The 25,064-nt window shown below is 37.5% G+C and overlaps 1 protein-coding gene across 26 annotated transcripts in view; it reads right to left on the bottom strand.

The window, feature by feature from the left end:
* LPP (LIM domain containing preferred translocation partner in lipoma) overlaps nucleotides 1-25,064 on the bottom strand; it is a 745,086-nt gene that overhangs the window by 253,378 nt on the left and 466,644 nt on the right. For all 26 annotated transcript variants that reach the window (XM_035276043.3, XM_078350484.1, XM_078350478.1 and 23 more), the window contains one exon: nucleotides 21,591-22,274. In XM_035276043.3, coding sequence (XP_035131934.1) covers nucleotides 21,591-22,274 — 684 coding nt within the window. The remainder of the gene's footprint in view (nucleotides 1-21,590; nucleotides 22,275-25,064) is intronic.

The raw sequence follows: 25,064 nt of genomic DNA, 5'->3' as shown, positions 1-25,064 counted from the left end.
TCCCAAACTTCAAACAATAACACCAATAAAAGTCATGCAAATTAAAGGCAGTTTAAAAGTTTCCAAATTTTAAAAACTATAATAATAATAAATTTTTATCACTCAGGCTAGAAGAAAGATGAAATTTTTTTCTAAGTATAAATATTGTTTTTCCTTCTTTTTCAACTTTTATTTTTGTTTCAGGGGATACCTGTGCAGGTTTGTTACATGGGTAAATTGTGTGTCCCAGGGTTTGGTGTACAAACTCTTTCCTCACCCAGGTAGTGAACACAGTGCCCAATAGATAGTTGACCCTCATCATCTTCCTAGCCTCCATACCGAGTCTAATGTTCCCCTTTTTGTGCCCATGTGTATTCAGTGTTTAGCTCCCACTTATAAGTGAGAATATGTGCTATTTGGTTTTCTGTTTGTGTTAGTTTGCTAAGAATAATGGCCTCTAGCTCCATCTATGTGCCTGCATCCATCTTGTTCCTTTTTATGGCTGCATAGTATTCCATGGTGCATAGGTACATTTCCTTTACCCATTCTATTGTTGGTGGGCATTTAGGTTGATTCCATGCCTTTGCTATTGTGAATAGTGCTGCAATAAACAGATAAGTAGATTTGGTTTTCCATTAAAAGTAATGGCAGAAACTACAATTAATTTTGCACCAACCTAATAGAACAATTTATATTCCTTTAGGTATATACCCAGTAATGGGACTGCTAGGTCAAATGGTAGTTCTATTTTATGTTCTTTGAGAAATCCCTAAACTGCTTTCTACAGTGACTAAACTGATTTACATTCCCAACAGCAGTGTACAAGCATTCCCTTTTCACCACAACCTTGCCAACATCTGTTAATTTTGACCTTTTAATAATAGCAATTCTGAGTGGTATCAGAAGATATCTCATTGTGTTTTTGATTTGCATTTATCTAATCAGTACTGATAATGAGTATTTTTTCATATGCTTGTTGGCTAATTGTACATCTTTTGAAAAATGTCTGTTCATGTCCCTTGCTCATTTTTAAATGGGGTTGCTTTTGCTTACTGATTTGAGTTGCATATAGATTCTCAATATCATACTTTTGTCAGATGCATAGTTTGCAAATATTTTCTCCCACTCTATAGGCTGTCTGTTTACTCCATTGACAGTTTCTTTTGCTGTGCAGAAGCTCTTTAATCAGGTCTCACTTGTCAATTTTTGTTTTTGTTGCAATTCCTTTTGGAGACTTCCTATGAAATTTTTGCCAAGGCCTATAATAGTATTTCTAGAATAGAATTTCCTAGGTTTTCTTCTAGGGTTTTTATAGATTAAGGTTTTACGTTTAAGTATTTAATCCATCCTGAGTTGACAAATGTTGAATATCAATGGTTGTAGGTGTGTAGCATGATTACTAGATTCTCTAAGTTCTTTCATTGGTTTATGTCTCTGTTTTTGTAACAGTACCATGGAGCTTTGGTTAATGCAGCCTTACAGTTTAATTTGAAGTCAGGTAGTGTGATGACTCTGGCTTTGTTCTTTCTGCTCAGCATTAGCTTGCCTATTTGGGCTCTTTTTGGTTCCATGAACATTTTAGAATAGTTTTTTTGTTTCTAATTCTGTTAAAGATAATATTAGTAGTTTGATAGGAAAACCACTGAATCTATAAATTGCTTTAGCCAGTATGAATGCCCAAAATTTTGACAGCATTGATTTTTTTTCCTACCCATGAACATGAAATGTTTTTCCATATCTTTGTTTCATCTCTGATTTTTTCAGCTGTGTTTTAGAATTCTCATTATAAAGATCTTTCATCTCCCTGGTTAGCTCTTTTATTCTAGGTATTTTATTCTTTCTGTGGCTACTGTGAATGGGATTGTGTTCCTGATTTGGGTTTCAGTTTGGACATTATTGGTGTACAAAAAGGGTACTGATTTTTGTGCACTGATTTTTCTATCTAGAACTTTTCTGCAGTCATTTATTAGATCAAGGAGTTTTAAGCAGTCTATGGGGTGTTCTAGGTGTACCATGACATCATCTGCAAACAGAAATACTTTGACTTTCTCTCTTTCTATTTGGAGCTCCGGATGAAATTTCCAGTACTATGTTGAATTAAAGTAGTGGGAGTGGTCATCCTTGTCTTGTTCCAGTTTTCCAGGGGAGTGCTTCCAGCTTTTGCCTGTTCAGTATGATGTAGGTTGAAGGTTTGACATAGATGGTTCTTATTATTTTGAAGTATGTTCCTTCAATTTCAAGTTTGTTGAGGGTTTTTAACATGAAGGGATGTTGAATGTTATCAAAAGCCCTTTCTGCATCTATTGAGATGACCATGTGGTTTTTGTTCTGAGTTCTTTTATGTGATGAATCACATTTATTGATTTGTGTATGGTGAACCAACCTTGCAACCCAGGGATAAAGCCTATTTGACAGAGGTGAATTGGCTCTTTGATGTGCTGCTGGATTAAAAAAGCTAGTATTTTGTTGAAGATTTTTGTGTCTATGTTCATCAAGGATATTGGCCTGAAGTTTTCACTTTTAGTTGTTGTATCTCTGTCAGGGTTTGGAATCAGAATGATGCTAGCCTTACAGAAAGAGTGAGGGAGGAGTCCCTCCTCCTCGATTTTTGGGAACAATTTAGTACGATTGGTACCAGCAATTCTTTATACATCTGGTAGAATTCAGCTGGGAATCCATCTGGTCTATCCAGGGCTTTTACTGGTTGGAAGGTTTTTTATAACTGATTCAATTTTGGAACTCATTATTGGTCTATTCAGGATTTTAATGTCTTCCTGCTTCAATCTTGTGAGGTTTCATGTTTCCAGGAATTTATTCATTTCTTCTAGGTTTTCTAATGTCTGTCTGCAGTGCTGTTCATAATAGTCACTGAGGGTTTTTTGTGTTTCTGTGGGGTTGGTGGTAATGTCCCCTTTGTCATTTCTGTTTGTGTTTATTTGGTTCTCTTTCTTTTTTCTTTATTAATCTAGCTATTCATCTACCAATCTTATTTAATCTTTCAAAAAACTGACTTTTGGGTTTATTGATCTTTTGTATGGTTTTCACATCAGAATTTCATTCACTTCAGCTTTAATGTTGATTATTTCTTTTCCTCTGTAAGCTTTGGAATTGGTTTGTTCTTGTTTTTCTAGTTCCTCTAGGTGTGATGTTAGGTTGCTGAGATTTTTCTAACTTCTAGATGTAGGTGCTTGTCTCTACATTCTTATTAATACTGCTTTAGCTGTGTTCTCCAATAAGTTATATCTTTGTTTTCACTAGCTTCAAAGAATGTTTTTTTATTTCTGCCTTAATTTCATTCTTTATTCAAGTCATTCAGGAACAAGTTGTTTAAGTTCCATGTAAATACATGATTTTGAGAGATCTTGGTATTGATTTCTATTTTTATTGCATTATGGTCTGAGACTGTGATGGGTATGATGTCAGTTATTTTGAATTTGTTGAGAATTGCTTTATGAATGGGTTTGTGGTCTATCTTAAAGTATGTGTCATGTGCAGGTGAGAAGAATGTTTATTTTGTTGTTGTTGGGTGATATGTTTTGTACATGCCTTATAGGTCCATTTGGTTAAGTGTCAAGTTTACATCCCAAATACCTTTGTTGGTTTTCTGCTTCAGTGATCTGTCTAGCAATGTCATCGGGGTGTTCAAGTCTCCACCATTATTGTGTAATTAGCTAAGTCCCTCCATGGCTCTCTCTAATACCTTGTTTTATAATCTGGGTGCTCCATTATTGGGTGCATACATACTTAGAACTGATAAGTCTTATTGTTGAATTGAACCCTTTATCATTGTGTAATGCCTTTGTTTTGTCCTTTTTAATCATTGTTGGTTTACAGTCTGTTTCGTCTGAAATAAGAATAGCCACCACTGCTCTTATTTTGTTTTCCATTTGCTCGAGAGCTCTTTCTCCATCTCTTTACTTTGAGACTAAGGGTATGACTGCATGTGAGATGGGACTCTGGAAGACAGCATAGAGTTGGGTCTCGTTCCTTCATCCAATTTGCCACTCTGTTTCTCATAAGTGAGGTTTTAGCCCATATAAATTCAAGATTAATGCCAGTATATAAGCATTTGATCTTGTCATCAAGTTGTGACCTGGTTCTTATGTAGACTTGATTGTGTAGTTGTTTTATAGTGTCAGTGGGCTCTGTACTTAAGTGTGTTCTTGTGGTAGTAGGTAATAATCTTTCATTTCCATTCCTATCATTCCCTTAAAGACCTGTTGTAAGGCAGGTCTAGAAGTAATGAATTCTCTTAGCATGAAATTTCTTTGTATTCCCTCTGTAGACAATATTATGAAATTAGGTCGTACAGTCAGGTAATCAATGAACATGCTGTTACAAAATGTAAAAAAAAGTAATCAGGAATTTAATTCATAAGGATGCTATTTTTCAAGATTTTGGTGATTTTTGAAGTATTTCATCACTTTTATTAATTTACAGTGTGTTGCATTTGCTTCTGTCATTTAAAATAAATATTCATTTGCCTACATAGTTGTTACAAGCTGAGTCATGTCTCTCTTCAAATTAATATGTTGAAGTTCTAACCCCTAGTCTCTCAGAATATGACTACATTCAGAGAAAGGGCCTTTAAAGAGATCATGAAGTTAAAATGAGTTCCACTATGGTGGACCTTAATCCAATTCTATTGGAGTTGTCCTTACAAGAACAGGGACAAGGACACAGACAAGCAGAGGAAAGACCATGTGAGGACACAGAGAGAAGGTGGCCATCTACTGTCCAAGGAGAAAGCTCTTAGAGCAAAGCAACCTCAGTACCTTGATCTCAGACTTCTAACTTCTGGAATTGTGAGGAAAAGAAATCTGTAGTTTATGTCACTCAGTTTATGGTACACCCTTCGTATCTGCAGGGGATCAGTTCTAGGACTCCATGAAGATGCCAAAATCTAAGGATGCTCAAGTCCCATAGCCTCCTATATAGAGTTGAAGAGCCTCCGATATAGTTGAAGTCATCTCTAGATTAGTTATCATACCTAATACAATGTAAATGATATGTAAATAGTTGTTATTCTGTATTTTGAAATTTGTAGTATTTTCTGTTATTGTATTTTTGTTTGTTATATTTTACAAACACTTTCCATTTCCATTCTGAATGCAGAATACTTGAATATGAAGGGCTGATTGTATTTTGTTATAGCAGTCCTACCAAAATAATATAATAATTTTATGCATAAAGAAATTCTTCCCAAAGTGATAAGCTTCAAAGCTTCAGGTCTATAAAAATTGAATATATCTTAACACACACACACATACTTATAGATTAATCTTACTGTTCATCATTGAGAGTATTAACTAAAATATGTAAGGCCCATTCTGTTTTATCAGAAATCCTTACTTTTGGGATATACAATTTTACAAATGCTTTCCATTTAACAACCATTTACACCATAACTACCAAATGGTTAACAGACTTTAATCATTTAATCACAACAAATTTTTTGGCTTCTGAAATATGTGTAACCTTATCATCTATGGAGTCACTCTCTGCAGACACTTCTTGGATGGAATACTAAATAATACCTAAATATCAGCCCAAGTCTTTTATTCAGTTTCCTGTTTAATGAATTTTGTATTTATCAGTCTAAATGTTAAGCAACTGCAAAGGAGCATTCTGTAGGCAGTAAAGTTGGAAACTGTGATTTCAAGGTCTGTGTATTTCATATTGCTGATTTTGTATACAAGTGACAAAGATTCAGTCATCTATATAGTATGAAAAATTGAAAAACTCACGTGTCATCATCTGTAAAAGACGATAAATATGCATTCTCTGATCATCTCAATGAGTTCTTTTTTGAGGATCAAATTCACAATGGTTATAAAAATGTGTCCCATTAAAATGTTTACTGTTATTTTATGAAAGACAGTGATAAAGTACCTATCAATGTACACATAGGATTCTCTTAAATATTCCAACACCAGAGGTTTTATGGATTTTTTTTTAAGTCCTAATTATACTGTGAGGTCTTGGGTAGTCATTCTCTAGGTCTCAGTCTTCTTATGAATGGGGAAGATGGCATCTTTGAAAAGCAGAGACAACATATTTATTTCATCTCTGAAGGTCTAAATATCAATGAATTTTCTGTCATGGAACAAATATTTTGGGGTAGTTATTATGTTCTAGAACATTACTGACAAAATTATGTCTTAATTTCTGGGACATATTTATGACTTTGTAATTAGTTAACCATTAAAGTAGAAATCTAGACTTCTGTCTTTAATAGGAAATGAAAATACTAAGAATAAAGGGATATGGAAACCAAAGACTTCCCTCACATGATAACATCTTGCAAAAGGAAAGGACCCTTTGTAAATATAAATGATGCAGTTAAAAAAAAAGGAGGAGGGAGGGAGGGAGGGAAGAAAGGAAGGAAAAAGGGAAGGGAGGAAGGGAGGGAGGGAGGGAGGGAGGAAGGAAGGGAGGGAGGGAGGGAGGGAGGGAGGGAGGGAGGGAGGCAGGGAGGAAGGAAGGGAGAAAGGGAGGGAGGGAGGGAAAAAGGGAGGAAGATACTTGAAACCTTATCATCTGTAGATTTACTGTCTGCAGATTCTTCTCAGAACACTAACAAAAAGAGAAAAGAAAGGAAGGAAGGGACGGAGAGGGGAGATCTCTTCAGAGGAAGGATATTTCTACTTGACTCCCTATTGATAGTGTGGTACTAGAACTCATAGCACTGCCACAGAAGGCTGAACAGTCCTGGGCTTTTCACATGATCAGGTTCACACTTCCATGGTTCTCCCAAATAAGGCTTTCTAAATGAAATTGGACGAGGCTCACTCACTTGGCATTTCTCCTGTAGGAATGCAACTCAATGTTCTACCCAAAGCTTTCAAGAATGACAGCTTTTGGAGGTTTATTTAATCCTCTCTCAAGCCATGTTTGTTTTGAATAAATGGCAAATGTGATTAATAAATGGAGCATTCATTTTGTTAGACTGACTCTAAACTCCAGATACAAATGGGCTGGATTTTACAGGTTATTTTAACATTTTCTTTGTCATACATCATTTTCCTGATCAGCTCTTCAATGGTGATATAATTTGTTTTAATGCAAGTGTACAAAACAGTGTTACTCCTCAAATTTGGTAAGCAGCTCACAAGTTTGGGTGAAAAGATGTCACTTTTGAAAAACGAGTCACTTTCAGTTTTGCTTTGTCTTTCCTTCTCGTTAGACATATTGTACTGATACAGAACAATGGGGCTGAGGGGGTCTTTAGCTTGTCTTGCATCTAGCAGAACTCAGCAGTACTTTCCTCTCTGAGGTTCAATGTCATTGGCTAAAATTTCCTTTTCGATATTCTGCTTAATTCTACTTACGAGCCCACACCAATCACAACCCTTCCCTGCCAGTTGACTCACAGGTACTTGGACAGGGCAGGGTATCAGATGAAAAAGGAAAAGAAGACCTGAAGCTCTCTATTAGAGAAACAACCAGGAGGATTTTCTGGCAGACAACTGCGCAATGGCCTCATGTGAAGGAGCATCCTCAGCAGTTTAACATATAAGACCTGCTCAACATACAAAGAGAACTAGATTTACGGCTTAAAGTTAAGCTGCGGCACAGCAGTGAGAATTTTTTTAAACATTCTTTTTCAAGGAGGCAGTGTAGTAGAATAAGTATAAACTTGAGGCATGTAGTCTTTGGGAAGTAACTTTTTCCCTTTCTCAGTTTACCACTCAGTAAAAAATCAAGATGTTAATAGCATCTTCAGCCAGGTGCAGTGGCTTATGCCTATAATCCCAGCACTTTGGGAGGCCAAAGCAGGTGGATCTCCTGAGGTCAGGAGTTCAAGACCAGCCTCTCCAACATAGTGAAACACCCATCTCTACTAAAAATACAAAAGTTAGCCGGGTATGGTGGTGCATGCCTGTAATCTCAACTACTCGGGAGACTGAAGCAAGAGAATCACTTGAAGCTTGAACCTGGGAGGCAGAGGTTGCAGTGAGCTGAGATTGTACCACTGTACTCCAGCCTGGGAGACAGAGTGAGACTCTGTCTCAAAAAACAACAACAAAAAAACAGTATCTTTATAGACATTTTGAGACTATATGAACCAATGTACATGAAGGCATCACAGAGAGGAAATAATAATTGGGAACTTTCTAGAATTTAAACTTGAGAGTCACTTTTTAAGCACCTATGCAATTTTTGTTTTACATAATCTAGTCATCCATACATATCTAATCATGGGGAAATCTGTATTTCCTTAAAAAGTAGGGTATTAGGTCTCCTAAAAAAAACACTTCAAAATAATTTTAAAAATCTATGAGTGGTTAGAGCCCAGCATCACCAACAATACATATCTGATTTTGAGGATGAGCTAAGTTTTTGTTCATCATTGTATGTCCTCTAGCATCTGAAAATATATGTTAGGTATCTACTGAAATTAAAACTTTAAAAATGCAGTAATACAGTGACATTGGCAAGTATAATAAAAACCACATTTCCTCAACATTTTTTCCTAGAAATTACTATAAAACGAATATATGCATGGCTGTGATAATGCCATAAACAATGTGGCTAAATGACACGTGTTACTAGACAGAATTACATTGGAAGCAGCTCGAGTGCTAAGTAAAATGCCTTGAGATGTCCTAACATTAGGAAAAATAAGTCTATTAATGAACACAAAGAGAATACAAAGTATTGGGTAAGTCATTTCAAGGCAGAGGGATAATGTGAAAAGGGTAGAAAGAGGAAATTAAAGAAATATCAAGCTGATGAGAAGAGAGAAAGATAAGGTGAGTGACACTGGTTTGAATATAGAGTCTGCAAAACACATACCATTATCTGCCTTTTACTGGTTATATTGCCACCAGGGCAGTGGCTGGATGAGAACAGCAGAATCTCTAGCTGTTTAGAAGAATGCTCTTGTTAACCCAATTGTTTGCATCATAGAAACAGAAATAGAAAAAAACCTTCACCTTTCACCTGTGCCCTTGCCACCCTTGACTTTAGCACATTCAGTTTGTAACTTCTCAAATGCCATTTAAAAATGGCATCAGCCAGGTGTGGTGGCTCACGCCTGTAATCCCAGTACTCTGGGAGGTCAAGGCGCCGAGATGGTGCCACTGTACTCCAGCCTGGCAACAGAGTGAGACTCCCTCTCAAAAAAAAAAAAGTTGGGTGTTGTGGTGTGCTCTTGTAGTGCTAGCTCCTTGGGAGGCTGAGATGAGAAGATAATTAAGATCAGGAGTTAGAGACTGCAGTGAGCTATGATCACACCACAGCACTCCAGCCTAGAATACAGAGCAAAACCCCATCTTCAAACAAAACAAATAGACCAGGCTCTTTCGATTATGCAGGCTATATCCAAGTAGATGACACATGGAGCAAAAGGGAAGGCTGGGAAACTCAGGTGGTGGGCGGTGCAGAAGGTAGAGAATGCAAAGCTTCGGAAAGTCAAACATGAGGTGCATGACTTCTATGGGAGAACCTTTCCCACATAGTAAAAGTCACTGCCACAACACATCAGAGCTTTCTGGATAAGCTGTTTACAGAGAGGACAATTCCATGACCCACATGTGCTCATTCATTTATAAATACATCTTCACTGAGGATTTCCAACTTGCCAGACACTGTTTGTGATACTGCAGTGAACAAAGTAGACAGAAATTCCTGTTCTGAAATTCTAGTGGAGAGGAACAAAGAACAAAAGTAAACAGTATGATATTTTAGGCTGGGTGTGGTGGCTCATGCCTGTAATCCCAGGACTGTAGGAGGCTGAGGTGGGCTGAGAGTTCAAGACCAGCCTGACCAACATAGTGAAACCCTGTCTCTACTAAAAATACAAAAGTTAGCCGGGCATAGTGGCCCATGCCTGTAATCCTAGCTACTTGGCAGGCTGAGGCAGGATAACTGCTTGAACTTGAGAGACAGAGGTTGCATTGAGCTGCGATTGCACTACTGCACTCCAGCCTGAGCAACAAGAGCAAAACTCTGTCTCAAAAACAACAACAAAAACAATATGATATTTTAGAAGATGATAAATATTATAGGAAAAAATGCAGCAGTGAAGGTAGATAGAGACTTTGGGGCAAGGAAGTGTTTTAGATTGGGTGATCAGCAAGGTCTCCTGCAACTAAGCAACATTTGAGCAAAGTCCTATAACAGGTGAGAGAACAAGCCATGTGAGTATCTGGGGCAAACCATTCCAAGCAGAAAGCACAGCAAAGCAGAGGCCCTGAAACAGGTGCACGCCCGAATTCAGTGTAACTGGAGGAGCATGAAGGTGAAAGGGATGGAGGAAGTCAGAGAGTTCATGAGTAGACAGGTTATTGTCTTTCCTCTGAGTTTTCTCACAGCATTTTTTCATTCCTTTACTATAACATGGGACTCGTGTTTGAGTTAGGCCTTGTAAGCACAGTCCCAGCTTTTTCTCAGTCTAAGAGGGGAACCCCAATTGGGGGTTTTGAGCAGGAAAGTGAAATAATATGACTTGCATGGGATCACTATGTACTGAGAACAGGCTAGAGAAGGACAAGAGAGCAACCGTCAAAGCAGCAGGAGGCAGAGAGTTAGGGCTGGGCCAGGGCATGGGTGGTGGAGATGGGGAGAGGTAATCAGGTATTACTCTTCAAAAGTAAAGATGAATTTGCTGAGAGAGAAGGAGAAATCAAGAATGATTTCAGGTTTTTGGCCTGAGCGCCTAGGAGAGCGGAATCACCGTTACTGGGAAGACTACCATTTACAGCTATGTTCTTCATCTTTTCTATCATTCAGATATAGAGTACAGCGAGAACAGGGTTGGGTGGGGGTGAAATCAGGAGGTAATGTTTCCATCACTGCCCTGCCATGATGAAACAAGCTTTATGTAACACTCTATGCTGCACAGAGACAAAAACATCTCAACCACAGCAAAAGAGACAAAAACTACAATGATGTAGGATGGAAAATGAGCCTCAGTGACTAAACTGGAGTGCACTAGCCAGGCGCCGTGGCTCATGCCTATAATCCCAGCACATTGGGAGGCTGAGGCAGGTGGATCATTTGAGGTCAGGAGTTTGAGACCAGCCTGGCCAACATGGTGAAATCCAGTCTCTACTAAAAATACAAAAATTAGCCAGGCATGGTGGCACATGCCTGTAGTCCAAGCTACTTGAAAGGCTGAGGCAGGAAAATTGCTTGAACCCAGGAGGCAGAGGTCACGGTAAGCCAAGACTGTACCACTGCTCTCCATCCTGGATCAAGAACAAGACCCTGTCTCAAAAAAAAAAAAAAAAAAAAAAAAAAAAGAAATGGAGTGCATCTAAATGAGCACTAATATATTGGTTATACACAATGGGATCTGAATGGGAGAAAAGATGAAGAACACAGGTAGAAATGGCAGATTCAATTTTAAAAACGTGGTATGTCTACACTATGGAATACCATGAAGTCATAAAAAATAATGAAATCATGTTCTTTGCAGCAACATAGATGAACCTAGAGGCCATAATCCTAAGCAAATTAATGCCGGAACAGAAAGCCAAACACCCCATGTTCTCACTTATAAGTGGGAGCTAAATACTGAGCACACATGGACATACACTTGAGAATAACAGACACTGCAGACTACCAGACAGGGAGGAAGGGAGAGGGCATGGGCTGAAAACTTACCTATTGAATACTACGCTCACTACCTGGGTCCAGTTACCCATGTAGCAATCCTATACATGTATCCCCTGTATCTAAAAATTTTTTAAAAAAGAACATCTATAAAAGTACAGCTATTTAAGCCCACATAAACAACTGTTAATAACAGGAATCCTATGTGGTTCCATGTCAATTCAGTAAATGTTATTTCGCTTGTTGATTGACTCCTTCATTTATTCATGAGTGCCTGATACATGCAATGTACTATGTTAGACATACAGAAAAAAACACGAGACAGTTTCCACTCTTGAAGAACATGGATTTATACTTGATAGACTGACACATAATATGATTCAATCAAATGGGGTGGGAGGATGCAGAGAAAATGAGATCCTCATACACTGTTGTGGAAATGGAAAGTGGGTAGCCCCACTGGAAAACATTTCAAACATTTCAGCAGTTTCTCAAAATGTTAAACATTAAATTACCATAGGACTCAGCAATTCCACCGTTAGATGTATACCCCCAAAACTGAAAACATATGTCTACTCAAATATTGATAGAAGAAGTATTTATAATAGCCAAAAGGTAGAAAAACCCAAAATGTCCATCAATTGATGAAAACATAAATATAATGTGATGTATCCATATAATGAAATATTGTTCAGCAATAAAAAGGAATACAGCACTCACATATGCTATAATATGAGTGGAATTTGAATATATTATACTAAGAATCAAATAACAAAAGACTATATACTGTATTATTTCAAATGTCCAAAATTGTTAAATCCATAGATATAGATATTAAATTAGTGGTTATGTAGACTTGTAGGGCTTAGGGATAAAGAAAGTCATTGCTCATTGGTATGGGGTTTCTTCCCGGTGTAAAGAAATTGACTGTGATAATGATTGCACATATACTATATTTATGAATATAATAAAATATACTGTGAATCTACTAAAAATAATTGTGTATTTAAATGGGCAAACTATATTCTATGCAAATTGTCTTTAAAATGTTATTATATAAAAATACTGAATGAGGTGCCTATTATAGTAAATAAATGAAAAAATGCTATGAGAAAATTCAGAGGAAAGAAAAACTAACAGTATGTGGGAATTGGAAGAATAGTCAAACCTCTCCAAGAAGTTAATATTAGAGATAAATCTTGAAGTTTAACTAGGAGTGTACCAGGATGGAACAAAAAGGAGAAATATAGAACCTATTTTGCACACAGCATGTTAAGTTTCGATTTTGTTATTCTGTTCTTCCTTCCCCGATTTCCACATACTGTCACAACAACTTCTAATTTAAGATTCAGGATCTGCTGGACAAGAAATAATATTAAATAGTTTAGGGATGTTCCAGAACTTTTAACAAGAATCTAAATTTCATCAAGTTCTTCCCATACTTTTGACAAGGAGTCAACAATGTTTTTCTGTAAAGAGACACACAGAAAATGTTTTCATCTCTGCAGGCCACACAGTCTCTGTGGCATCTTCTCAGCTCTACTGTTGTAGTATGAGAGCAGCCACTGATAACATGGAAATGAAGCAAGTATGGCTGTATTTCAAGAAGACATTAGTTATAAAATCAGGTGGCAAGTGACATTTGGCCCATGGGCTGTTGTGTGCTGGGTCCTGTTTCATATTCTCTAGGCTGTGTTCCTGAACTCCTCTCCAGTTCCCATTTTTCTGCCTCTGCAGAGACCACCAGCCTCAGTTGTATCCTAGTGGCCTACTTAACTAATATTTTGTGAGCTTTGGATGCGGTGGGTAACAGGATTAAAAGCATGGTTTCCTGCCAGGCACAGTGGCTCACGTCTGTAATCCCAGAATTTTGGAAGGCCGAGGTGGGTGGATCACCTGAGGTCAGGAGTTTGAGAACACCCCACCCAACATGGTGAAACCGTGTCTCTACCAAAAATACAAGAATTAGTTGGGCATGGTGGTGAACACCTGTAGTCCCAGCTATTTGGGAGGCTGAGGCAGGAGAATAGCTTGAACCCGAGAGGCAGAGATTGCAGTGAGCCTAGATCGCACCATGGCACTCCAGCCCAGGTGACAACAGTGAAACTCCCTCTCGACAACAAAAAGAAAAAGGAAAGCATGGTTTCCTCCAATAAAAACTACTAATATCATGTATAGTAAATTTACTCAGACTTATGTTAAAATTGCATTATGAACCATGAAAGATAACATCAAACTGATAAATCCATAAATAAAACAACCATCACACTTACACCTTATCCTTCTTTATTTTTTACAATCATCCCTAAATATGAATTAAAAACAAAGACGATGTCATATTTGAGGAGGCATAAATATACCAAACACAAACACTGAATAACAAAGGGCCTCTTACCTTGAATTCAGATTTAGTGTACACATAGTTTCAGCTACTTAACTCTTAATAGCAATGTTGACTGACTCTTGAGTTTCAAATAATGTTAAATATATGTTATGTCCCAGAAATACTACTCTGAAGTTCTAGTCCCTAAACTGCTGAACCCAAGGAATATTTTATGTTTGGACAACTCTACATAAAATAGAGTTAGCGTCTACAAACATAGAAAGCTACAAATGGAGGCAAGTTTCACAGAGTGGAAAAAACTCTGTGCTGGCAGTGAGGTGACATCAGTTCTCACCCTCCCTTAGGCATTCAGTGCTGCTAGGATACTCAACAAGTTGCCTCTGAAAGTGTTACAGAGTTTTCCTTACATGAGACTGTTTGGTAAATTTTATAAGGGATTAAAACATGTTAAACGTTATTAGCTCACATTTTCAAAATTTTATTTTAGATAAGCAACCTTCTGAAATAAACCAAACTGTATTTTCTGAAGATCATTCTCTGACGACCAAAGATGAAACAGATCAAACCCCGTATTATTTGTTAAGAGTATTTCCAAAAGTTGAGGTTGCTGTATTCCAGAAAATCAAACAACTAAAATAACAAGTAAATCTTTGCATGTGGGACAACAGCACTTTTGATACTATAGCAGTAAAAATGTGCCTTTCACTATAAGACACTTCCTATTACTCGGTGTGCAAAACATTTCAAAGCCTTAAGATTCACCAAAAATTATTTATCAATAATGGTTCAAATTTATTTGGTGAAGAAGAGAATAACTACGGTCTCTTTTTTGAAACAGGACAGTGTGAGTGCTTGTAGTTGGCCAAGAAAGAAATGAGATCCCCAATGGAATGTATCAATATGTCAATAAGCAAAATAACTGTGTTGCTTAGAACTGAAATAAAACAAAACAAAGAAAAAACACTGATAAATAGAAGTTCTCTCATTCTGTAAACATGAAGAATTATATATTGCCAGAATCACCTGTTAAAATGATTTGCTAAACTTTCCAAAGGGATTAGTGACCTGGGGTATTTTATTATTATTATTATTATTATTATTGTTATACTTTAAGTTCTGGGGTACATGTACAGATCTTGCAGGATTGTTACAAAGGTATACACATGCCATGGTGGTTTGCTGCCTCCATCTCCCGTTACCTACATTAGGTATTTATCCTAATGTCATCCCTCCCCAACCTTCCCACTCCCTGCTATTGCTCCACTAGCATCCCACTCCCCAGCGGACCCCAGTGTGTGATATTCCCCTCCCTGTGTCCATGTGTTCTCATTGTTCAACACCCACTTCTGAGTAAGAATATGCGGTGTTTGATTTTCTGTTCTTCTGTCAGTTTGCTGAGAATTACGGTTTCCAGATTCTTCCATGTCCTTGCAAAGGACATGAACTCATCCTTTTTTATGGCTGCACAGTATTCCGTGGTGTATATATGCCACATTTGCTTCATCCAGTCTATCCCTGATGGGCATTTGGGTTGGTTCCAAGTCTTTGCTATTGTAAACAGTGCTGCAGTTAGCATACATGTGCATGTATCTTTATAACAGAGTGAATTATAATTCTTTAGGTATATACCCAGTATTGGGATTGCTGGGTCAAATGGTATTTCTTTGTTTTTTTTTTTTTTTTGCCAATCAGTTTGAGCTTATGAGGTTGCTCAGGTTAGCCTTGAACTGATGACCTCACCTTCGCAAGCGCCATGACCTCCGGCGGGAGCCACTTTGGACCCCCAAATGGTATTTCTTATTCTAGATCCTTGAGGAATCGCCACACTGTCTTCCACAATGGCTGCACAAAGTTACACTCCCACCAACAGTGTAAAAGCATTCCTATTTCTCCACATCCTCTCCAGCATCTGTTGTCTCCAGATTTTTTAATGATCACCATTCTAACTGGCATGAGATGGTATCTCAATGTGGTTTTGATTTGCATTTCTCTAATGACCAGTGATGATGAGCGTTTTTTCATATGTTTCTTGGCCACAAAAATGTCTTCTTTTCAAAAGTGCCTGTTCATATTATTTGCCCAGTTGTTTGTTTATTGTAAATTTGTTTTAGTTCTTTATAGATTCTTGATATTAGCCCTTTGTCAGATGGATAGATTGCAAAAATTTTTTCTCATTCTGTTGGTTGCCAATTTACTCTGATGATTGTTTCCTTTGCTGCACAGAAGCTCTTAAGTTTAATTAGATCCAATTTGTCTATTTTGGTTTTTGTTGCCTTTGCTTTTAGTGTGGAAAAATCCACCTTAAACTTCATATGGAACCAAAAAAGAGCCCATATAGCTAAGACAATCCTAAGCAAAAAGAACAAAGCTGGAGGAATGATGCTACCTGACTTCAAACTATACTCAAAGGCTGCAGTAATCAAAACAGCATGGTACCGGTACCAAAACAGAGACATAGACCAATGAAACAGAACAGAGGTCTCAGAAGTAATGCCACACACCTACAACCATCTGATCTTTGATAAACCTGACAAAAACAAGCAATGGGGAAAGGATTCCCTGTTTAATAAATGGTGTTGGGAAAATGGGCTAACCATGAGCAGAAAGCTGAAACTGGACCCATTCCTTACATCTTACAAAAATTCATGCCAGATGGATTAAAGATTTAAACATAGTATGTATCACCATAAAAACCCTAGAAGAAAACATAGGCAAAACCATTCATGACATAGGCATAGGCAAGGATTTCATGACTAAAAAACCTGGATTATTTTTAAATAACCGAATCTATGAAAACAATTAGCTAAGCAAAAGAAATAAATAACATTCACAGACATTTCTTAGTATACTAGCACATCCATTCTGATGATAATTTTTGAAATCAGTATAGAGAGATCATGGACTGAGTCAAAATTACAGAGAGCCTATCAACAAGTGTTTTCATGTGAGTAGCTGTGAGACAGAATAGGGAGAGCGCTAGAATAGGAGCCATTTTCTATTATTAAGTTGCCTTACAAAACTGATGATGGGGTTCTAAAGATAGGAAATATGATAATTGTGACAATAGTTATTATTACACCTTTTAAAGGTCATTTACTCTATTGTTAACCAGTGTAGAAAAGAATCGTAGAATAGAAAGAAGAGTTACATTTTGTACTCACATGTGGTCATTTACTAACTACATAACTCTGAAAGTCACTGTGACTCTTCAGACCTCAGTTTTCTCATGTGTAAATGTAAGGGGTTAGGACCTATAACCCCTTATATGAGAGTGTTTTACACTTTGAAAATTGCTTCTACGTCTGATGGTTTAAGTAGACTAGCCAATGGAAGTGGAGACTAAAGATTTCTTGTTTTTTCCAACTTATTTCCTTCAAAGTTGTATGATACTGTTTCTTTTCCAATCAGCAAGCAAATCTTTCAAACATAAAATGTTCATGAATAGACTTATCCATAAAGGAAATAAACAAGTGCATCAACAACTTGCAGCTAAAATGAACAGGAAGAATTGCCTAAGAAGTCTTATTAAAGAAGCTAGTACAACCATTACATTTAACAAATTGTAGGATACAAAGTCAGTATACAAAAATCTATTGTTATTTCTATATACTAATCACAAATGATTGTAAACAAATTTTAAAATACCATTTAAAATAGCATCCAAAATTTGAAATGCTTAAGAATAAGGTTGCTTTTTCCTGAAATACTTTCAAAGAAAATTTTAATTATGTGGTTTCAGAATTTAACATAACCTCTACCCTCACGGGGACGAGATTCTCCAACTTTCCTGGGAGGCACAGCCCCAGCATTTTCACACATTATGTAGCAAATACCTGTCCCTTTAATAGCTGAGGCCGACAAAGATGGGTTTTTACGATTAGTGGAGGCTAAAGTTGCCTGGTCACTTTAGACCTGAGCGTCCTGAATAGCTTCCAGGTGCTGGCTCTGGAACTTTCAAGCTGAGCCACCGTATCTTAATACTGGAGAAAACGTGCATCCCGACTCACAGGGATATAACTAGTGCACAGGACTAGAGGCCTGTGCTATACACAGCAAGATGTATCTAACATTAGGTTTTATAAATCAGCAAACAGAAGAGATTCTACGGCATCTAAAAGAGGATTTCCAGTGAGAAGAGAACATTTCTGCCTTATAATGACTTATTTATAACAGTATTTTGCAAGGAACTCAGCTCAGATGGTATAGGAAACACAGTATGGCCTACGGCAGCATGCAAATTCACTGCGAGGCATATTATGGGAACATAAATACAATCGTGATCCCTTAAGCCTTAAAGGTTCTCATCCTGTCTCTTTCCTTTCTTCATTTCTTCCCCTTTCTTTTTCTTTCCTTCTTTCCTTCCTTTCTTCCATTTCCCCATCCTGTCTTACCTCTTTTTTTACTATACTATATTCCTCTTTTTATACTATCTTGATATAAGAAAACTAAAGCAGCTCATCTCAAATATTGGGGAGATTTATTTATTTCATCTTTTAAACTTTTGCCTTAATGGGTTCAATGCCAAACTCCCCAGAATTACTCAATATAATAAGTATAATTGTTTTCAGACATGAGGGTAAGTTTTCCATCAGTGACTTAAAAAAAATTAAAAATAAATGAAAGCCAGTGGAAAGCTGAACAGTCCTCACTTGGCAATTATTCAGCCCTTGGAAATTTCCAAGCCCTTTTCAATCATTAATTAATTAGTAAAGATGATGTTCTACTTTACTAGGGTTTGAAGCGTGATATAAAGAGGTCTAGAGGTTTTCCTCAAACTGGAAGAGGAATGTCAACAAAAGAACTAGGTCAAGAATTAGGAGCTCATTTCTCATGCCCATAGTCACATAATTAAGCCGAACAGTCAATATAAGGACAATAAGGTCCTCTGTGCACAGGTGCAGTAGAATACAGTAGTGTTTTGCTCAAAGACCAACTGTGAAGAAACCCACCCCTTCATCAGCCAATGCCCTCACAACACACACAGAATTTATCCATAGCTTCACCAGCCTCTTTCTCCTTTCCCAAAGCACAGACAGATGGCTAAATATCAACTTCTAACCACTCTTAATAATCAGAGTGAAAGTACAAGATTTGATTTTCATTTTAAAAATGTACAACCGAATATGATGTGAAAACACATGAAACTGTTAAAAAACAAATATATCAAAAATTTAAAAAATAACATAAAATCTGATATCCAGAATCTGTAAATCATCTAATAGATCATCTTGAATAAACTACCTTGCTCAAATAAGAAGCAAAATAAAGATCCATGTTTTCTGATGAGTGGTTCATAAAAATTCATTCCATCTCCCTGGGTCAGTTGGTGAGGATGGGCCAAATGTTAACAATGTGGCTGGACTCAGTGTTTTAGATCCAGTTCTAGCAGTGGGGGCTGATTCTTTCTCCTACACCAATGGATGGATTCCAAATGCTTAAGAGGGGCTGGTCAGAGTTCCCAGTGACTTAATGAGAAAACAACACCTGAAGACTAGCTCAGTACTCCTCCAGGTGAGTCTCTTCAGTACACATTGTTTTGCTTTCTCTCATGTCTGGCTCCTACGCGGGATAACACAATCCTCGAGCAACGCAGACCCCATCTCCTTCCTTCAGAAACATCACTCAGCCATGCTTTCAGTCGCCCTGCTTTGGGCAGGGCAAAATTGCCTATCTATTTGAACTTAAATGTTGGCAGCAATTGTTCTGACCTAAAATTTTATTTTACTGTAATCTTCCCTAGGTGAATCTGTTGCAATTGTTAAAAACAGAAAGTGTGGCTAAGTTGAATAATCTGTTTCTCTGAACTGGTTGTTTTGAAAATAGACTCCCCTTGTCTGGGCCAGGAGGAAGTGATACAAACATCCTGTGACATTAACAAACAGCAAGGCTGCTCAGATTGGCTATTTTGGAAAAATTTATTTTAAAAAGAAATAAAAAGCTGTAATAATATTTCTTTTCATAGAGAGACTTCAGAAACTGAGTAATGTTTAAAATCATTTAAAATTCTAACTTGGAATCTATCTATTGGAAAAGGATCACGGCCAGCCACTTTCTTTTTTTTTTTTTTTTTTTTGAAACGGAGTTTCGCTCTTGTTACCCAGGCTGGAGTGCAATGGCGCGATCTCGGCTCAACGCAACCTCCGCCTCCTGGGTTCAGGCAATTCTCCTGCCTCAGCCTCCCGAGTAGCTGGGATTACAGGCACACGCCACCATGCCCAGCTAATTTTTAAAATATTTTTAGTAGAGACGGGGGTTTCACCATGTTGAACGGGATGGTCTCGATCTCTTGACCTCGTGATCCACCGGCCTCGGCCTCCCAAAGTGCTGGGATTACAGGCTTGAGCCACTGCGCCCGGCCGGCCGGCCACTTTCATATAGTGGTCACGCATAAAGCTAATGGATTTCTTGAGCTGGCTTTCCCCACCCAGCTCTTCACAGTCCCCACTGTCAGGAAGAGCTCTATTCCCCTATAGAACCTGAAATTCACATAGGACAACATTAATATGGCAGAAACTTTCATATAAGAAAAATAGTTTAGCAAACACCCTCTAAGGAGGTTTTTGATATAATGTTGAATATGTGAATAGATCTGTCTTGAAATTGACCGTCTTGTTAAAAATGTGGAAAGAATTTTAAAAATACAGTCTAAACTTCTACCCAATCTATTCCCCAAAACTACCATTCATCTTTTAGCTAATTGAGGGCTCTCAAATTTCTGATTTCTCACAGTTCTAACTGAAAAGAAGGAAGGGCACTCTTCCAACCCAAATGGCTGGAAACGGGCCCAGTTCCTCTATTTTCACCCGTTCCAAGTTGTTCTCATGGTTTCTCTGGTCATAATGGAAGGAATCAACATCATGTTGGGTCCAGTACTAATGAAAAATCCACGTTGTGGTGAGTGGGCATATGCAGCATTATACCTTACCTACTCAGAAGAAGTAACAGAGAGTGTTAACTTCAAAGATCCACATATGGACAATTAAATCAAATAAGATGTAACCATCACATATAAGGAGTTTTTAAACATTGCTTAATAGTGCTAGAGGGTGAAGAATAAGATTCTTTCAGGAGGATCAGTAAAACGAATAGACAAGGGGTCACAAACAAGCCACATGATACTGCAGCCCCTTCTCAAAGGAGAAACTAGCCAAGGTATTTGCAGTATCTTAGACCTGTTTGACCTCACCCATCTCCTGGGTCCTTGGCTGCCTGTTCTGCCTCAGCAACCACTGTGACACCATCATTGCAGGAGTTATGATTGCCTTCACAGGGCTGCAGCCTGGCAACAGATCACCTTAGTTTTGCCCTCCACAGGTCTCACCTATAGATCGGCTTGAGATGCTACACCCCTATTTAATGTCCAAGCAAATGCAAGATATTGAGGAAGTTTCTGCATATTAGATGGAAGCCTGAATTAATACGGGGAAAGATGTGAAAAGTAAATTATTTTCTTTTTCTCCATCAGAACACTGTCCTGAGATGCTGTGGTTTCTATGGCCTTTTGGAAGATGATTCTTCAAGATTGAGCAAGTAATTCCATTTGATACTAAAGAGTGGCCATACTGGTAATATACCAAATAGTCTCTCTCTCCTCCCTGGCTTCACTCATGTTTCCCTGGGATTATATTTGTTAGTGAAGTAACAGTAACACATACACTTTTGTCTTAGGCTTTGCTTTCTGGGGAAGGCAGATTGAATTTCTTACCTTTGGCTGCAATGGTGGTGCAGAGGGGGCTGAAACAGGATCTGTGATATAGGTCTTCTTGGGACCACTGGCTGGATATATCCCAGCAGGGTTCTGGTTTCCTGCTCCAGGAGGAGTGTACCCTGGCTCCCGTTTCCAAGTATTTGTGTGACCTTGCTGACCATAGGCAGGATCAGAGTCATTTCTGCCCCCATAGCCTGGCCCTGCTGCATAGTAGCCTTCATAATAGCGTCCCTGGTTGGGGGTATACCCATACCCAGGCTCAGGTTGAAGTCCTGATGGTGGAATGTAGGCATAATCCATGCCTCCCCGTGTTGAAGGAGGTGGACACTGCCCAGAGACAGGAACTGGCTGAGTGTTATAGCCCTGGGGCCCTGAGCCATACATTTGTCCTGATGAAGGGGCAGCCATGTAATGAGGGCTGGGCTGGGCTGACTTCACCTGCACATTAAAGGTAGGCCTTGAAGAAGTGGAGGCCGTGGTGTAGGAGGCTGGGACTGGCTGAGGCTGGGGTTTGAGTGTACCAATTGGAGTCACAGAGATGGGTCCAGCCTGGGGTGCAGGCTGTGGTTTCAATGTAGACTTTTTAGTTGCTGTTAGAGGGGGTTGGTTCGGGATGACCATTCTCTTGTGTCCTGTGACTGGGGTTGAAACCGGAGGAGAGGCTGTAGAACTAGTGGAGCCCTAAGAAGAATAGGAAGAAAAAGGAAGAAAGAAAACAAAAATTACTGCCAAGGAAACTCAACAAAAATACACAAATAAAAAAATTAATAACTGCTAATTGTTATTTATATATTATTATGTAGAATACAAATAAGGCATGATCTTGCCTTCAGAGATCACAGACTAACCTAAAAATCAGCTATATATCTGTGCATTGCCAATGAATAACAGAAAAGGAAAGGAAAAAAATCCATTTACAATAGCATAAAAAACTTAGAAAAATTATTTGAGGAGAAAGATTATACACTGAAAACTATTAAACACTAGTGAAAGAAATTAGACAAGACACAAACAAATGGAAAAACATCTGTGTTAATGGATTGAAAGACTTGATATTGTTAAAATGTATATCCTACCCAAAGTTATCTACAGATTCAATGAGATCCCTATCCAAATACCAAAATGACATTTTACATACATAGAAAAAACAATTCTAAAATTCACATGGAACCACAAAAAGCCACATTAATCTTGAAGCCAAGAACAAAGCCAGAGGCATTACCATCCCTGATTTCAAAATATATTATGAAGCTACAGTTATCAAAACAATATGGTACTGGCATAAAACAAGATATACAGCCCAACAGAACAGAACAGAGGGCCCAGAAATACCTCCATGCATATACAATCAATTGATTTTTTTTAAGAGGGGACAAAGAATGCATGATGGGTAAGAGCAATTCAATAAATGATGTTAGGGAAACTAGAAATACACATGCAAAACAATGATACTGGACCCTTATCTGACATCATTAACTAAAAATGGGTTAAAGCTTAAAGATGAGAAAGACCTGAAACTTCAACTTCTAAAGAAAGTAACATAGAGAAAAATTTTGTGACATTGGTTACGAAAAATAGCAAGATAGAGCAATGTAACATGATATCTTAACTTGAACAAAAGGAAAGTGGAGGGCATGCTCTTAAAAGGCAGACACACAAGGGGTGCACCTTGTCTGTTCTTATCTCCTGGCCACAGCTAATTCTGATTGATAATGTAGAAATCTATTCAGTCTAACCTATTATGAATAGCTTCTCTACCAGATTGGGGGACAGGGAGAGAGACACATTATTCATCCTAGGATACCACCCTCCCCCCATTAACCTCACAGAGCTTTACATGTGAAGATGCTTAGAAAATGACTAAATCCTTTGAAAATATTCTTCAAATTAAAGAAAAAAGAAAATGACTAATGGAAAAATACTACATAAAAATGATTGCTACAGAGATTCAATTCTCAAAAAAATAACATATTTGCATATCTGTATTTATAAATGATTATATCAATAGATTTATATATAAATAAAAAAGCATAAACAAGTAATCTGTATAAGTAAATTTCTACACCTACATTTTTATTTTCAAAATATGTGAATTTTGAACTATCTGGTTTTGGGGGTGGACTATAGCTGCAGCAGACTAATTTTTAAAATGTGCCTGATTTTCAAAATAAAAATGTTAAATCATAATACAACTTCAAAAATTCCTGCAAAAACAAAAATGAAATGAAATGCCAAAAATAAATGCCTAGAAGCACCAAATAATCCAGTAAGTAGAAAAGATTCACTATATATTTAATTGAATATGTGGGCCAGAAGAATGTTGGCATAGTTTTCTTTAACAATGAAGAACATAAATAAATATGCTTTAAAATAATCCCTGTTCTTTACCCCTTCTACCTCCCATGATGTAAGGCATGTAAAATTGCAAAGAAAAAAAATATATGTGTGTGTGTGTGTGTGTGTATGTTTATGTACACAGAGACACATATATATTTATATATACCTAAATATGCTATTTTCAAACGTATAGTTATAATATATAAAATATTCAGAAACATGCTCACACGTACACAACAGAATTCATAATTAAGTTGAGAAAAATCTTCTCATCTCCAAAGAGAACTCTAGTAGTGAGATATTTCCTAGAAGAAAGCAATAGCTCCTGAAATTGTGCCATGATTGTTTAATTCAAAGACATTAGGATGCTTAAAGTGTGTGTGTGTGTGTGTGTGTGTGTGTGTGTGTGTGTGTGTGTCTTCACCGAGAGAGAGGGAAAAAAACTTATGAAAAAAGTTTCTTCTAAGGAGTCAGGTCTATATTAATTCTTTTTGTTTATGAAGGTTATTGGTTTTCATTTCCAAAATATGTGAATTTTGAACTGTTTTCTTGGGACAGACTTTACAGCTGCAGCAGAGAGCATGCCTGTCATCAGCCCAGTTGCTCAGTCACTGTCTCCATTTATAGTTGGGTTTGTAAAGTGTTCAAAATAGGAACTCCGGGTTTCTGCTGATCTTGAGTCATCAAAGAAAAGAAAAGCTTTCTTCTGTCTTTCATTCAATGCCCATTGACGCTGACTTTTTTCTGACTGGCATGATTGACTAGAAAAATCTGACCTTAAACTTTTTCTAGGTTCAAAATGGCTTTTCCATGTCATCTGTAATAGAATGTTGGAAGTCTTAACTAAGTATTTTTTAGGAATGTCTTGAACATACATATTTTAACAAATTGCTTAATGAGGAAACTATGTTTCTATTTAGTACTATTGGGACCACCTTCAAGCAGGGAGGAAAAGCCACTCCACCACGAAGACAAGAATATCCAGTCTGCTTAAATTACAAAAGTAAATGACAACTTTATCCTCTGAAAGACTAATATATATATATACATATATACAACACACACAAACAATAAAACAAACAAACAAAAAAAGATACTACTGTATTCAAGAGCTTCTTGTAACTTAACAGGAAG

Source organism: Callithrix jacchus, chromosome 15 (genome assembly GCF_049354715.1).
Source record: "Callithrix jacchus isolate 240 chromosome 15, calJac240_pri, whole genome shotgun sequence".
Lineage (NCBI taxonomy): Eukaryota > Metazoa > Chordata > Mammalia > Primates > Cebidae > Callithrix > Callithrix jacchus.
The sequence above is the reverse complement of the archived record's forward strand: the minus strand, read 5'-3'. Positions and strand labels throughout refer to the sequence as shown.